This window comes from Drosophila biarmipes, chromosome 3R (assembly GCF_025231255.1).
Source record: "Drosophila biarmipes strain raj3 chromosome 3R, RU_DBia_V1.1, whole genome shotgun sequence".
Lineage (NCBI taxonomy): Eukaryota > Metazoa > Arthropoda > Insecta > Diptera > Drosophilidae > Drosophila > Drosophila biarmipes.
In genome coordinates, this window is record NC_066616.1 from 11,873,652 (window position 1) to 11,887,808 (window position 14,157).

The following is a 14,157-nucleotide window of genomic DNA, read 5'->3' on the forward strand; positions in this document are numbered from 1 at the left end:
AGCTAAAAATTAAATACTTCACCGTGACTTTTTGGTGGCCAAACGCCGAAATCAACGAATGGTAACATTGTTTTTGTGCCGCAACGTAAGCAAACGTAAGGAAACGTAGGCAGGCGTAAGACTTAAAAAGGGAGATAGGTGTCAGTAAAAAAGAGATGCAAGAATTCTCCTCGCGCTCTCCCGAGAGAGGAGAGAGCGCTGAAAAGAAAGAAAGTGTGACCGCACATGCATTTTTGGAAAGTACCGACATTTTTGTGCCCTCAACGTAAGCAAACGTAAGAGCCACTGCTGGATTTTAACAGCGCTTTAACAGATGCCTGCACTGCATCTTAACAGCGCTGTTGGACATGGCTGTAGAACATAAGGGGTGTGTCCTCGCTAAATGAATTTCGCAGCAAGAAGCTTTCAAGAGGCAGAATAGAGGGCTACCATATCAGAAAAATTAAAACGTACGGATTTAAAAACTTGAAAAATAGTGAAATTTTTATAGTTTTTAATAAGTTTATTATTATAATGTCGATTTTTTAACTCGTAATTAAGATTTGTATACATTTTCTATTATTTGTGCCGCCTTTTTGGGGCTCGCCGCAGCTAGCTGATGGTAAGGCAAGTCTAAAGAAGAATTATTTTAAATTAAATTAGTTTAAAAAAGAAACACAATTATATACCTTGGCATCTCCTTCATCGGCCTAAAATATAAATACATACAACACATACGTATTTGAGCGGCCATGGAGTCCTGAAGATATGAAACGTTTTTGAGTGTCCTATGGAGCGCGATACCATTATTAAGAATCCCCAAAAAAGTCCACTCACACACCATTCAAGAACCGCAACTGGCTTTATTTTACTTTGGTTTATTTATTGAATTTATCCCATACAATTTCATATGCATTGCGAATTTGTTCTCGTTAAGTCATAAACAGTTACATTGTTTTACATTGTACATTTGATTATGTTTACTTAATGCGTATTATTACTTTAGTTCATACTTGTATAACTCTTGCACGTATATATCATGTGGTTATGTTACTATGCATATGTGAGTGCCTGCTTCAACGGAAATCTCCAAACAAACTGAAAACAAGTATCGATTAGTTATATTTGAAACGGATATTCTCGAGATTCTGCCCCCGCTGATTAATGTTTAATCGTATTGTATTCATAATATGTATAATTAGTTAAAGCTACAACTTAGTGCGCATTCTTGTACTTCGCCAACAACTACAACAAAAGGTATGACACGTAAACAATAACAAAAAAGTTGATCGCTCTCCAACAAATAATCCTGTTAAAACATTTGTTAAACAAAGAAAATGTAAAAGTTTATCTTCAATAACTCATTTTTTTGCTTTTACTTTTTCCTTTTTTATATCACAAGTTAAAATTTTGATTATTGTTTGGTCAATTTTATTATAATATTTATGTATAATACTTGTATATTTATGGTATTAGGTATGTGTGTAAATTATGTACATAAGAAAATATACTAATAGCATAATTTAATAAACATATTCACGTTAGTTCTCATATAAATTGGTCTAGATAATCAAGTCATGGTGTTCCACTAAATTGGTTTCCTGTTTTTCGGGTGAGGGATGGGTTGGGGTTGGGTACTCAGAGCAGTACTGGGGTTCGAGAGTAATATATGTGTAAATGTAGTTAAAAATAGTTGATTTTCAGGAGATTACATAGAAATTCGAGTTAGTTGCATGCGTAAGTTGAGAGAGTTTTTTGTTTTATTTTAGAATATTTAATCGTTTTTTATATTTAAGAAATATTTTGTATAGAGTTCCTGGCAGTGTGGCGGCGTGTGTTCAAGGGATAGAAATATAAACTTTTCGATATGGTACTTGGGATAATATTGAGCTAAGCCAAGCTATGATCTGCAATTATTTATTAAATAAAATGGGAAACCCTTCAACTTCGAATATAGATTAATCAGAAGAATCGTAAAGCATTGATTTAAAGGATACAAATTGATATGCTGTACTCTTCGAAAGTGGTTTTGAATAGGCCAGGAACATGCATTTTAAGATATGTAGCACAAAGGTCTTAGTCCCGTGAAAACTTCTGCGATATGTGTCTTGTCCTATAAACTATACCCCTAGATCCCTGAACACACCCACCACAGCCCCACCGAACCCCTCGTTTGAGCTTCCGCATTCCGGTTCGACACTAGTCGCACGTGAGGATTAAGCGTGGCTAGGCCTAAGGAGCCATCAGACCATCGACTCTCTGACGCGGCCCCTTACCTGTAAATTAGTTCGAAAGATGTATTTTTGGATATATAAATATATGTTGGGATCCATCTAGACGTAGGTGGTGCAGGGGGATTTACACATGGACAGACGAGCGAGCGGTATGGAGTCACTTTCGGTTCTGTCTGCGGGTGCCTCGATTGCCTCGACAGCCTCTCCGTTGGCGCCTCCTGCGATCCCTCTGGGTTATGGGGAGAAGACGCGCAGGGACCGCAGCAGGGTGGCCAGCACATTGGCCAGGCACTCGGCCTGCAAGGCCAGCTGCCCCGCCCCAATGGGTCCGATCTCAACGCCCACCAGCTCCCTGAAGCTGCTCGCCACATCGTGTACTTTGAGCACTATGTTCCGCGTCTGCAGGGGGGCCGAGGTGTGCCTGGTCATGTCCTGGGCCAGCTCGGTGATCCTCCTGATGGCCGTCAGGCAGGAGGTGAGGTGTTCCGGCAGGGTAATCAACGTCATGTCCGACATGGAGGCCACCAGGAACTTGCTGGCTGTCACCAAGGCCAGGGTCTGCTCGGTCAGCTCGTTGCGGGCACGCTGGAACTTCTCCTCGTCGATGGAGGTGCCTCCCCCGGCCGCCTGGGCCACCGAGCACTGGGCGGCCACCTGGTCCAACTTGATTAGGAGCCCGGCCATGGCCACATCCGTCTTGGCCAGCAGCGCCTCGCCGTCAATCAGGTGGCCGTTCTTGAGGAACAACTTCTCGCCATGCAGCTGCTGCGGTTTCTTGGGGAGCAGGGGCATGGTTCCCGTCCCGTTGGCTTGGTTCAGATGGGGCAGGCGGACGGTGGCCGGTATGGGTGGTGAGTAGTGGTGGGCAGGTTGTGCACTTCCAGGTGACGAGGGGTTTGGGGAGGCATTCACCCCGTTCGAGGGACGCGGGCGACTGGCGATGGGCGGCAGCGGGGGTTTCTTGGGACCACCACTCACCAGGTTTGCGGCACTGCCAGGCACACTCCCGTCCAGCGTGGGGCTCCCCCTCGGCGGCAGTTGTGGTGGACAGAGCTGCTCCCTCCTGCTCTCCTGCGGCTGCATCATCACCGGGCTGGGGGCAATCCTCACCTGCTTTTTGGGCGAGTAGCGCTGCAGTAACTCGGCACTCTTCGGTGGTCTCGCCGGCGGCGGGGACAGCTGCTCGGAAGTGGGCGTCCTGGGAGGTGGTTGCACCTCGTCCTCCTCCGGCTGCTCCTCCCGCTTGCTGGTGGGACAGCAGCTGAACTTGCTCTTCCGCTCCACGGTGGCGTACTCAATGACATGCGGTGAGTGGGCACCGCTGTTGCCGTTGGCCACCGACTGGAAGAACTCCCTCTTGGCCTGCACCGAGTTGCTGTAGAGGCACTCCGCCTCCGCCGGCTGTGGCGCCTCCGTCACCTGCTGTTGCTCCAGATTCGGGGGTGGTGGTATTATAAACGACATAATCTCCTCGGGAGTGAGCTCCTTGGCGGGCGTGGCCTTCTGGGTGGGCGGGGCCACCATTATCTGCTGCAGGAAGCTGTCCAGCTCCTCGGCCTTGCCCTCGAAGCCCTTGGGCGGGGCGGCGTTCATCAGGGACAGCGAGTCCAGCTCATCGGGGGTCTGGGGTGGCGGAATGGCACGTAGATCTATAAGGTCCGTGTCGGTCTCGATGAAGGTGTCCTCCCTCACCTCGAAGCCGTAGATCTCGGACAGCTGGCGGGCAGCCACATCGGTGTCCGCCGCTGCCGCGTTGCTGATCTCCTTCAGCTGCTGCAGGTACTCCCGCAGGTTGTAGTCCTTGGTCTCCGCCCCGAAGTGCGTGCCGTCGGGACTGTGCAGGCCGAAGCTGCTCCTCTGGGAGAGCTGCTGCTTGACTGGTGGTCCCAAGCCTGCTCCCGTTCCCGCCGCCTGGAGCATCATCATCTGCGGTCTCCTGGCCGTGGGCGACTGGGCAGGCGAGGCTACCGACTCCGAGTCACTCTCGCTCTGGGAGAAATCGGTGCCCAGGGCCTGCAGGTCGCTCAGGAGCTGACTGAAACCATTCAGTTTCCTCTGCGGTCGCGGACTGGAGGTGCTGCACAGACTGGGTTTCCGCTTCGGAGTGGCTGGAGTGGCCGGAGCAGATGTGGAAACGGGTGCGGTTTCTGGAATGGCGTTCAATCCCTGGGTTATGCCACTCAGCTCGTGGTTAATGGTCTCCGCCAGGAGCGTCAGGGAATCACTGTGCTTGAGGGGATGTCCTGGTGGTATGGTCACTCCTGGTCCCAAGATCCCTCCGCCCTGCGACTCCTCCGTGGAGGAGACCTTGCTGCTGTTGAGACTATCGCAATCCGAGTCGAACTCCAGCATGGCCACTCCTCCTCCTCCTCCAACGCCTCCGCCTCCCTGCTCCTGCTCACTCAGATACTGCTCGGAGGTCTGAACCAGGTGCTGCAGCTCCTGCACCCTCCGCAGCACCTGCTCGTTCTTGGCCTCCAGCTGATGGCTGCCCGAGTGACTGCGTCCCTCGCAGTAGTTGCTGCCACTGCTGTCGCTCAGCCCCGAATCCTTGGCCGCCTCCTCCAGCAGCTCGGTGGCCATCACGCTGTGCAGGTCCAGATCCATGGCGTAGGGCAGCGAGGCGGGTTGCGCCTGAGCGGAGGTCTGCTGCTGGAGCTGCGGCCTCTGGACCAGCGGGTGGTAGGGCGGCGCCATAAGGAAGTTGACGCTGTGCGCCCGCGTGTGGAAGGGGAGCAGGTAGCTCCATCCCGCGGGGAGCACTGTGTGTTGGGAGAGGAAGCCGGGCGAGTTGTCCTCGTCGTTGGGCTCCCGTTCTCGCAGAATATTTAGGTTGTTACCTGGAATGGAAGAGGAAAAATTATAAAGATTCTGATAACTGAATTCCTGGAAATTTTGCAAAAATAAAAGAAACTATTCTCACTCGAGAAGAGTCTCAGTTTTCCAGTTTCTCTATTTAAACAAGTTTCAACTTTAAGCTCCTATTTTAGGATCGCTTCATCCCAAAAAACTAATTCGAGAGGACTTTAGTCTGCACTTTAAGTAAGTTTACTCTCCAATTTGTGAAAAGACGATTTATCGAATTCTCATAGTTATTCCTCACCTGTCAGCAGTCGATAGTAGCCTCCAAGGACAAGACTGAACTCGCAGCCGTCTCGGTCCTCCATGATGAACTTCACAGCTCGATCCCCGAGCATGAATATGGATACGCTGCAGGTGACGTCGTCCTCGCGGCTCACCACCACGTGGGTGAAGTCCTCGATGGCGGAAATAGGTTGGGGCTGCTTGGAGACGCATGCTAGTTATAGAAAATTGCACTCCAAAGAGATTCCCGACAGACTCACCACCGAATTGCGGGCACTGGATATCTGGCTCAGTCCGAAGCGCGGACTCACCAGCAGGACGCGCTCGACGCCCTCTCTTTGGTTTGTGCTGAAACATTTGGCTCCATAGCTGGGTAAGCTAGCGATTATATCTAGATAATGGAGTTTGGCCTGGAAGAGAAGGGGACTTTTATAAGTAATCACGAATGCAAGGTATTGTCTTGCTTATAGGATCTGCATAGGATATTTAAAACTTAAACTGTGGTACAAACGACATAGATACCACGATTTATAATAAAGTACTATCAAGGCATACTCGTTTTTTATAATTTAAGGAGCAGCTTTTTATGTTTCTTATAAGCTGAAGCAGATACACAAAAGCACAACTCAGTCTGAACTCAATTACAAGCAACATTTTTCCCTACCCGCCCATTCTGGTACACTTTAAGCCCTTTTCATAGCCCCAAACTCACCTGCAGCTGTGTGAGGACCTTGCTGGAGGAGCCCGTCATCTCGGCGTTGAGCTTCAGGAAGTGTGAAATCAGCCGGCGCAGTTCCTTCCGCTTCATGCCCTCGAACAGGCTGACTGGGACAAAGCGCTCCAGCCCGAACTCGCGTCTGAAAGGAGCAAGATGTTTTATGTACTCAGAGGGATGGCATCCCGGGGATGCGGCTGAACCTACTCGACCAGCTTGACGGTGAGCTTGGCGGGCGCAAAGTTGTTGGCCAGGGCGTGCTGGTGCATGTGGAGGGCGGCCAGTCGGAGGGCCAGTTCCGGCTGCAGCTCCGGGGCAAATCTCTCCTGGTTGACATCGTTGCAGCACTGCAAGTACAGGTAGTCCAGGGCGTGCAGATCCCGCTGCGCCAGCTCGGCGGCCGAAATGGGAACGAAGGTGATGCGGAAGAGGCACCTCAGCTTGTGCGCCCCAGGACGAGCGGCAATCTGCGAGGGGAAACAGGCGGAAATTCAAAAGTAAATTAGATTCCACTCTCAAGAAGCCGTTTATTGGGCCATGGACCCACCCTGGCCAGCGACTCCTGGGGATCCAGGAGGGTGAGCTTGTTCCGCTTCAAGCTCTTCACGTGCTCCAGCACCAGGCTGAAGAGCTCTCCGCAGCAGAGGCAGAGCTTGTCCAGCAGCGAGCTGACCACATCCTGCACCGTGGTGGTGGCGTCGTACTTGAAGGACTTGGTCTGCCCGTTCTCGAGGAACACCTTCAGCACGTTGGCCATCGGGGGCACACAGATGTCGCCCAGGGAGAAGGCCGAGGGCTGAAAATTTTAAAATGAAATATCATAAATAAGTATTGTATAAATAAGTATTTATAATCATTAAAAATATTCAAAAGAAAAATATTATGTGTGAATAAATTTTTTGTAGATCTTGTTGCTTTTTTCATGTATTAGGACCTTTAATGTTCCTTTATCACATTCAAAGTCCTTCTTTCTTGATTCTTGTTATTTTAAGATCAAATAAAAATTTAAGTGACCTTACTTAAGTGATTTTTTTTTTGAAAACCCTATGAACAAATCCGTAGCCTACTTTCTTAAACAATTGAAGTGATACCACAAACAGATAGCTGTCCTTAAACTCACCGGAAACAGTGGGGCTCCGTTGACGCAGACGCTCTCTGCGAATCGAACTCGACTAGGACGCGATCGCAGCTTGGCTCGCTTTCCGGCGGAGAGGAGTGTGGACTTGCGGCCCGGAAGGACGCAGTGCGCCATGGGCTGGCACACGAGAAGATTGACCTGCGACTCACAGGCCCGAACCAGCTGGATGACATGGTCCCGTGGCGCATCCTTGACATCCTCCCCGTTGACCGCCAGGATCTGATCGCCCGGCTGCAGTTTCCCAATACTCGGACCGCCCTCCGTCACGAATCTCACGATCACGGGGCGCTCACTCCCGGCCACGAATCCGAATCCCAAGCTGGCATTCCTCTGGAGTTGCACAAGTCTTGGCTCCGGAGGATGCTCATCCCAGCGTATGCATTCGGGCGCCTCGTAGGTGGTCGTTTTGTTGAGGTGGCTAGAGGGGATTAAATTGGTAATTCGTATTTAATATTGGCAATATTTTTGGATACCCACTTGATATAGTAGGACCGACCCTTGGAGTCTATGGCACGCTCCCAGCCATACGAGAGCTCTTCATGCTTGCTCCAATCCTCGACGGCAGGCAGCCAGCCCGCGGATTGCGTCATGTGACTGAAAAAGTTAAAGAAATGCCATTTGATACTCTGTCATTCAAGAAACATCAAACACTTGTTGAAGTAAGTCAATATCCTATAAAATACATATGTTTCGCCAAACATTCCTTAACCATCATTGATAAAAAATAACTAATGTTAGCTCTAGTATTTCTGTCGATATTGACTTTAAATGAGAATACCTTACGGTGGATGATTACTATTGCTCAGTCAGCTGTCAGCTGCAATTTGTAATCCAATATAGCGGAAAAGTATCTTATATTTTCAGGAACCGCAGAGAGATTTAGTCTTTAAAAAGCTAACTTATCAGCTCTTGATGGGTAGGAAATTGTGGTTGAATATTAAATTGCCGGAAAATTTTAATGTTTTCCACTCAAACAACTGTTGAGTGCCCACTTATTCATGCTCGTTATTAAATGATTTGCGGCTGCATCCTCCGCTTGGCGTGGGCAAATATTTAGCCATCTTTCTATTTATGAATCATGCAACAGCTCGCCCACTTGCTCCTGCCCCTGCAGCCACTTTGACCCTGAACCTGTGGTCAACTCTTGGCCTCCTCCCACCTCCTCTTGATTCAGAAAACCTATTTGTAGCCACGTTACCACCAGCAACTGTCTGTTTGTCCCTGTGGGTGCGCTAGAAATGCATTTCAATTGACATTAATCAGAGCTAATTGGGTTACTTGCTCGACTTTGCAATAAACAGCAACCCATAATCGGGGCCGCAGAGCTAAAACTAAACCCAGACCCAATCCACACCCCATTCAGAGCCAACTACAGGGGAACTCTTGTCGAGTGAACCTCCAAGTCGTTTGGTAGTAAGTTGGTAGTTTCAATCAAAGTAATAATAACAGAGATTTAGTTTGTTGTTTGTCTTCTGACTCTACACCTAGTTTATTGGTGTTTTCATAGAAGGAAACTTACTTAAGTGCAAATGAATTATATGTTTAGGAATATCATTTTATTAAAATATTTTCCAATTTATATTAGATGTTTCCCAAGCTTTGGTTTTAATAATAATGAAATACTACTTCTTGGAAACCTATATAATAATATTTTCTAAACTTATCTATTACTGATAGTGGGGATATGCATATTTGCAGACAATCCTGACCTTTCCACAGAAATCGTCCCCAGACTACCCAAACTAGATTAGAAATCATAGAACCTCGGATACTGCAGAAGCCCGACTGTGGAACCCCGGCCAGATCCGGATCCCGAACCCCGAGCGAAACCCCAGCCAAATCCAATTGCAGCCCACATCAGCCACCTTGGTGGCTTCCGTTGCTGTCTTTCTTCATTTCCTGACTGCACACAATTGTGATAATTAGTTTTGCACTTTTGCACACTCTCGGCGGGCGGGGGATGGCTCTGGCACAGGGCTGGGCTGGGTGGCAGGGAACCCAAACAGCGCTGCTCACTCATTCAGTCTATCGCCCCAGTGGCAGTCCCACATCCATGGAGCGGAGCCCCCTCCTGTTATGGCATTTTGTGCGCTTTCAGTTTGATGTGCAACAAAGTGTAAAATTATTTAATAGAATTTTGTGCATAATCAATTTATGTGCAGCAGAGAGCCCAGCATTCGGTCGCCATTCAGCGTCCTCAGCCACATCCGAGCCATCTGGCCGGGCCAGGACCAAAGTAGACCCTCGTCCGTCGGTCTCTAAGTCTGTGGGTCTGCCGTCCTGCCACTCTGCCAGTTCGTCAGTGGGCCAAGCATTGAAATGCTGAAACTTTGGCCATGCTAATGGCTAAATAAACGCCCGACTTTCTGCCTTGTTAAATATTCCCTTTTGTGCGTGGCGAGCGGGGTTATTAAAGTGGTTTTTCAGAACCCACCAACGAAAGTTTGCCGCAAATAATAAATGTTGCTACAACAAATGTTGAAAATAGTTATTTTTAAGTTGAGCATTAGAAAGTAAGCCCTTAAACCTAAGAAGGAATTTATTGCCAGAATTTTTACAAAATGCAAGCAGCAACCATACCAAAGGGGCTTGACATTTGCAGCCTTGCAGGACAACTAATTGGCAGAGACCATAAATCATTTAGCATTTCCCGAAAGTTCTGAAAGGATCCTAATTGGCAATGAAAATAAATCTGTTTTGTGCAGGCGCAGTTTTAAAGTGCTGGGAGCGTTGTTAGTCAGACCAACAACTTGGAAATAGTAAGGGCTTTATGTTCTGGTTCTTAACTGGAAGTATTTAAAAATGTCAAGGCAGTCCCAACACAGTTTAAAATGTTTGTAAAAATGTTATTTACATTATTTCTAAAATTTGGTAATATTCAGAAAACTATTTAAGATTCAATGTTAGAGATTGAACATTTCAAACTGAAAATATTTTAAAATGTTATGGCAGTGAAAACGTGACTTAAAGTATTAATATAATTGGCAATTATTTTGGTTTCCTAAACAGTAAATATTTAACATTTAAAAAACTCCATAAAATTCAATATTTTAAATTAACTTATTTATATTTATATTTATTTAATTGGACATATTTTAAAATGTCTTTGTAACCCCAAGATGTTTTATGATATTAATATAACTGCCTTTTCTTTCACATTCTTAACAATAAATTTGTAATATTTGGAAAACTCTGTAAGATAAATATTTTAAAAAGAGTCTCTTAAAATCCTTAAAGACCGAAATAATAGGTTTTTATATATATGGATTTACAAAATGAAACCTTTAGGATGATACTGAAATACTGCAGCCAATTCAAAATAAAACCTATTAACTTCCATAAAAAATATAATAAATTATTAATTATCTTTAAAATGATTTCCTTATTTATATATATTTATATAATACCCATAACATTTTCAGTAATAGCTACTCACTTGCAGTAGTAGAGCCTGCCCTCCTTGCCCACATGCACGCTCCAACCGGGCTTGAGCTTCTCCTGTATGGCCTCCAAGTGCCCGTCAATTTCTGGCCAATTTTCGGCCACGCCGCCGATGACACTCCCGTGACTTTGACCCAGGAGTGGCCCATAGATCCCGCTGACGGGGCCGCTGCCGCAGCTAGTGCCATTGCCAATTCCAAGTTCCGTGGTCGTCGACTCCACTCCGGTGACGGCAGACGGGGCTGCCATTGTTGTGGCCAGTGTCGCCGGCATGCCGGCGGAGGGGGCGGAGGCGGAGGTGGATGGGGGCTGCGAACATCCGTTGGAGCGGGTGGGCGTGGCGTGGACAACGGAGCCATTTGTTGTCGGCAGCGCTGTCAATTGAGGCGATGATGTTCCTGTCAGCAGCAAGGGCTTGGGCTTGGAAGTGGCTCCTCCTGCTGGTACTCCTCCGGGTCCGGCTCCCCCTGCTCCTCCGGCTGCTACTCCTGCTCCGGTCGATGTTGCTGTTGTGTTGGCGGCATTTTGTAGCGGATAGACATCACTATTCGAACGCCCCGAAGGCAGTAACATCATTGAAACACATTCGCTGCAAGGAGAAGGGGCGAAAGGGGGAGATAAGTCAAGTTGTCGTCGGGCCATTTTCACACATTGTTCGGGCCACAAATCACATTCCACTCCATTCCATGACCAAGACCACGACCAAGAGCAAGACGACCCACTTTGTGCGCAAACAGGCTCCTCCATAATTCAACATCCAGCCAGCAGTCCGAAGACAGACCATTGGCACTGCCATTTGTGCTCGAGTCTGGACAAAAAACAGGTCCCCCATAACAGATGCGAGTATCCCCATTACCATGGTCATCGTCATCATCCCCACCGCCAAGGCGATCATGGGCATTGGTGGGATAGGTTCAGGTTTTAGGCCAACTTGTTTTTAATGTTATGACACAATTTTCGATTTGCTTTACTGTTTGGTTTCGTTCTCTTTTTTTGCATATGTTTTCCTCCTTTATTTGGCAATCGTGCAAAAATGGATTGGCCATGGCTGGGGAACTGGTTCCGCAATGGGATCAAATAGTTGGCATGGTTTGGGGAATGGAGAGGCTAAGGAGCAATGCGACAGGGAAATGGATGAGGGATCGCTTTTTTGGGAATTAATTGAGTCAAAGTGCTCCTTGGATGTATGAATATATCTACTTTATAACAGGAATATATCAAAAATGACTTTATATTTATTTGTAACTTCAGCACACATATTTCCCATCGCTCTGGCCAAATCCATTCAGGCACTGCCACAGCATTGATCAATCCCGCCCACACTGTTTACACTGTCCAACTCTTCAATAATATCAAAGAGCATTTGCATAATGTTTAGATTTCAGCGCCACCAGCAGACAGCATTTCGGCTTTTGGCTTTGACATGGTCCAGTAAATGGCTCTCAAAAAGATTTTTTAAAATTTATTCCGCACCGGAAGAGCAGCAGAGTTGCAGGGATAAAACATAGATACGTCTGTGGGTGTGGGTGTGGGTGGGGGCGAGTGCCAATGGCCGATAGTGCGGCTAGTAGTAGTGGGATGGGTCCGGGTCTGGGTCCGAACAACAAGCCGCCAACAACGAGAATGGATGTGTTTGTTTGCTTGCGCAATTTCACTCGATGGCTCGGCTGGCGGAAACGGGTCGAGGCGGAAGGGGAGCCCGAGTGGAGTTGAGTGGCGTACGGATAGATGCGACTTCAAAAAACCAGATACGACAGAACCTAGCCAAACAAAGAGACATCCATTAGGCGAGCGGAGTCGAGCTGGGCGAGTGGAGCTGAGTCCACGATGGTAGTGGAAAAGGAGCAGCCGGGAAGCTCATCATGCTCCGTGATAATGGCAGGGGGAGACAAAAGGAGTTTAAAAGGCACAGGGGAAAAATTATTACATTTTTTTTAAGGTTTTCAAAACAGTTATATCTAAGAACTAGGACGACAAAATCTTGAGTTATAGAATAAATTCGAGTATTACCAGAATCCTTCAGTCTGAAATTTCTAAAAGTATGATTTTATGATTTATCTGACAAATATGATAGCTTTTCAAAGTTTGAAGTTCAAACATATTATTAAAATTTTATATAAAAATTAAGGGACTTTCAAAATTCTTGAGAAAAGTAGGATTAAACGAAGATTCTATAAGGACAACACGTGCTTTCCATGAGAATATTTTAAATTAACAAGCAACAACCAAAATATAAATGGCATATTGCGGTTCATAGAATATAATAATATTTAATTAAATATTTTCAGTTTGCACAAAAAGGGGTTCAAAGTCAAGTTGAATTCAACAACCTTTTTCAACCATAAAATCAGAAAAGGCTGTCTCCTTATTGTTATACAACTCCTCTACTGTAATGACCATCTTTTGAGATCATTCTTTTTGGAAATTAACTCTTTTTAATGTATTTAAATATCAAGATTACTAACAATTTCGGCCCAGTGCCAGAGGCCAGGCGAGTAACGGCTTGGCCAACAACGGCAACCGGCAGCCGGGCAGCGACATGGTCAAGTTCCTTCTCCGGTATCTCGTGTGTGCCTCCGCCATTCTTGCTATGTGGTGCAAAGTTCTATAAACAACTTCACAGACACACACTCGAACACTAAAAACTGGAACACTCGAACAATGTTTTGAATTACATATTTTCTTTGTTTGGCAGTGGACCGAGTAGACAAGTGCAAAAATGTTCATAAAGTTGTTCGTTCGTTCTTTTTTCGAGCTGGCCATCTCTCGTTTTCTTTTCTGGGTTAGCAATGCTCGACTACGGAATGTTGATTTGAGTCGGGACAGGAACTTGGCAATAGTTGGACGGCTGCCGAAAAGGATATTTGCAAAAATACCTTGCCTCAAATTAAATATTTGTGTGTAATTCTATTGGATCTGCGGATCTTAATATCTTTTGGGAACCGCTTAAAACTCAATAAAGGCCTGCACTCTGAAGCATGGAAGAAGATCACACATTCCCTTCGCCCCCTAAGAATTTTAGTCTCCGTGCTCAGAACTCTTAGCTGTGCAAACATTTTCGCCGTCGTCTGAAGCTTTTCACATCCCATCCAAGTGTAACCGATACGAAGTACGAGATAGGAAAGCGGTTCCAGCCCGGGTGCCCATACATTTGGACACCAAGACCAAACACAAAAGTTGTCAAGAAAGAATGGCCATCAGGAGGGGGAGGCGGCGGAGCAGGCCGGGACAGGAAGAGGGGCCAATGGAAACGGGAGCGACACTTCCAGCGAATGATTTGTGTCAACAGAGAGAAAAGGCAGCTGAGAAATGTTTATGCACGTGGCGCTGCGAGTGGGTATCTATGTGCGATGGATGACGTCGGGGCAATGGCAGAGATCAGTAAGTGGAAACTACACATAGCTCGTACAGTCGGGGGCAACATCGTAGGCACGACTGCTAACTGATCTGAAGTACGTTTTTAGTAGAAGAAAAAAAAACCCAAAAGTTATAGCTTTAAAATGGTTTCAGTTATTCGAAATTTATCGCATATCTCATAAATATTTTTAAAACAAATAGCTCTTTGT

The 14,157-nt window shown here is 46.6% G+C and overlaps 1 protein-coding gene across 2 annotated transcripts in view; it reads right to left on the reverse strand.

Annotated features, from left to right (window-relative positions):
• Positions 1-841: 841 nt before the first annotated feature.
• Positions 842-14,157, reverse strand: part of LOC108031664 (uncharacterized) — a 33,152-nt gene continuing 19,836 nt past the window's right edge. Inside the window, exons 2-10 of one of the 2 annotated variants that reach the window (XM_017105302.3) lie at positions 10,587-11,180; positions 7,628-7,744; positions 7,133-7,568; positions 6,560-6,808; positions 6,220-6,479; positions 6,010-6,154; positions 5,558-5,707; positions 5,317-5,494; positions 842-5,053 (exon numbers count right to left, since the gene is read on the reverse strand). In XM_017105302.3, coding sequence (XP_016960791.1) covers positions 2,448-5,053; positions 5,317-5,494; positions 5,558-5,707; positions 6,010-6,154; positions 6,220-6,479; positions 6,560-6,808; positions 7,133-7,568; positions 7,628-7,744; positions 10,587-11,167 — 4,722 coding nt within the window. In that variant the 5' untranslated portion in view covers positions 11,168-11,180 and the 3' untranslated portion in view covers positions 842-2,447. Of the gene's footprint in view, positions 5,054-5,316; positions 5,498-5,557; positions 5,708-6,009; positions 6,155-6,219; positions 6,480-6,559; positions 6,809-7,132; positions 7,569-7,627; positions 7,745-10,586; positions 11,181-14,157 lie in introns of both variants that reach the window. The other variant, XM_017105300.3, reaches the window with a different exon arrangement.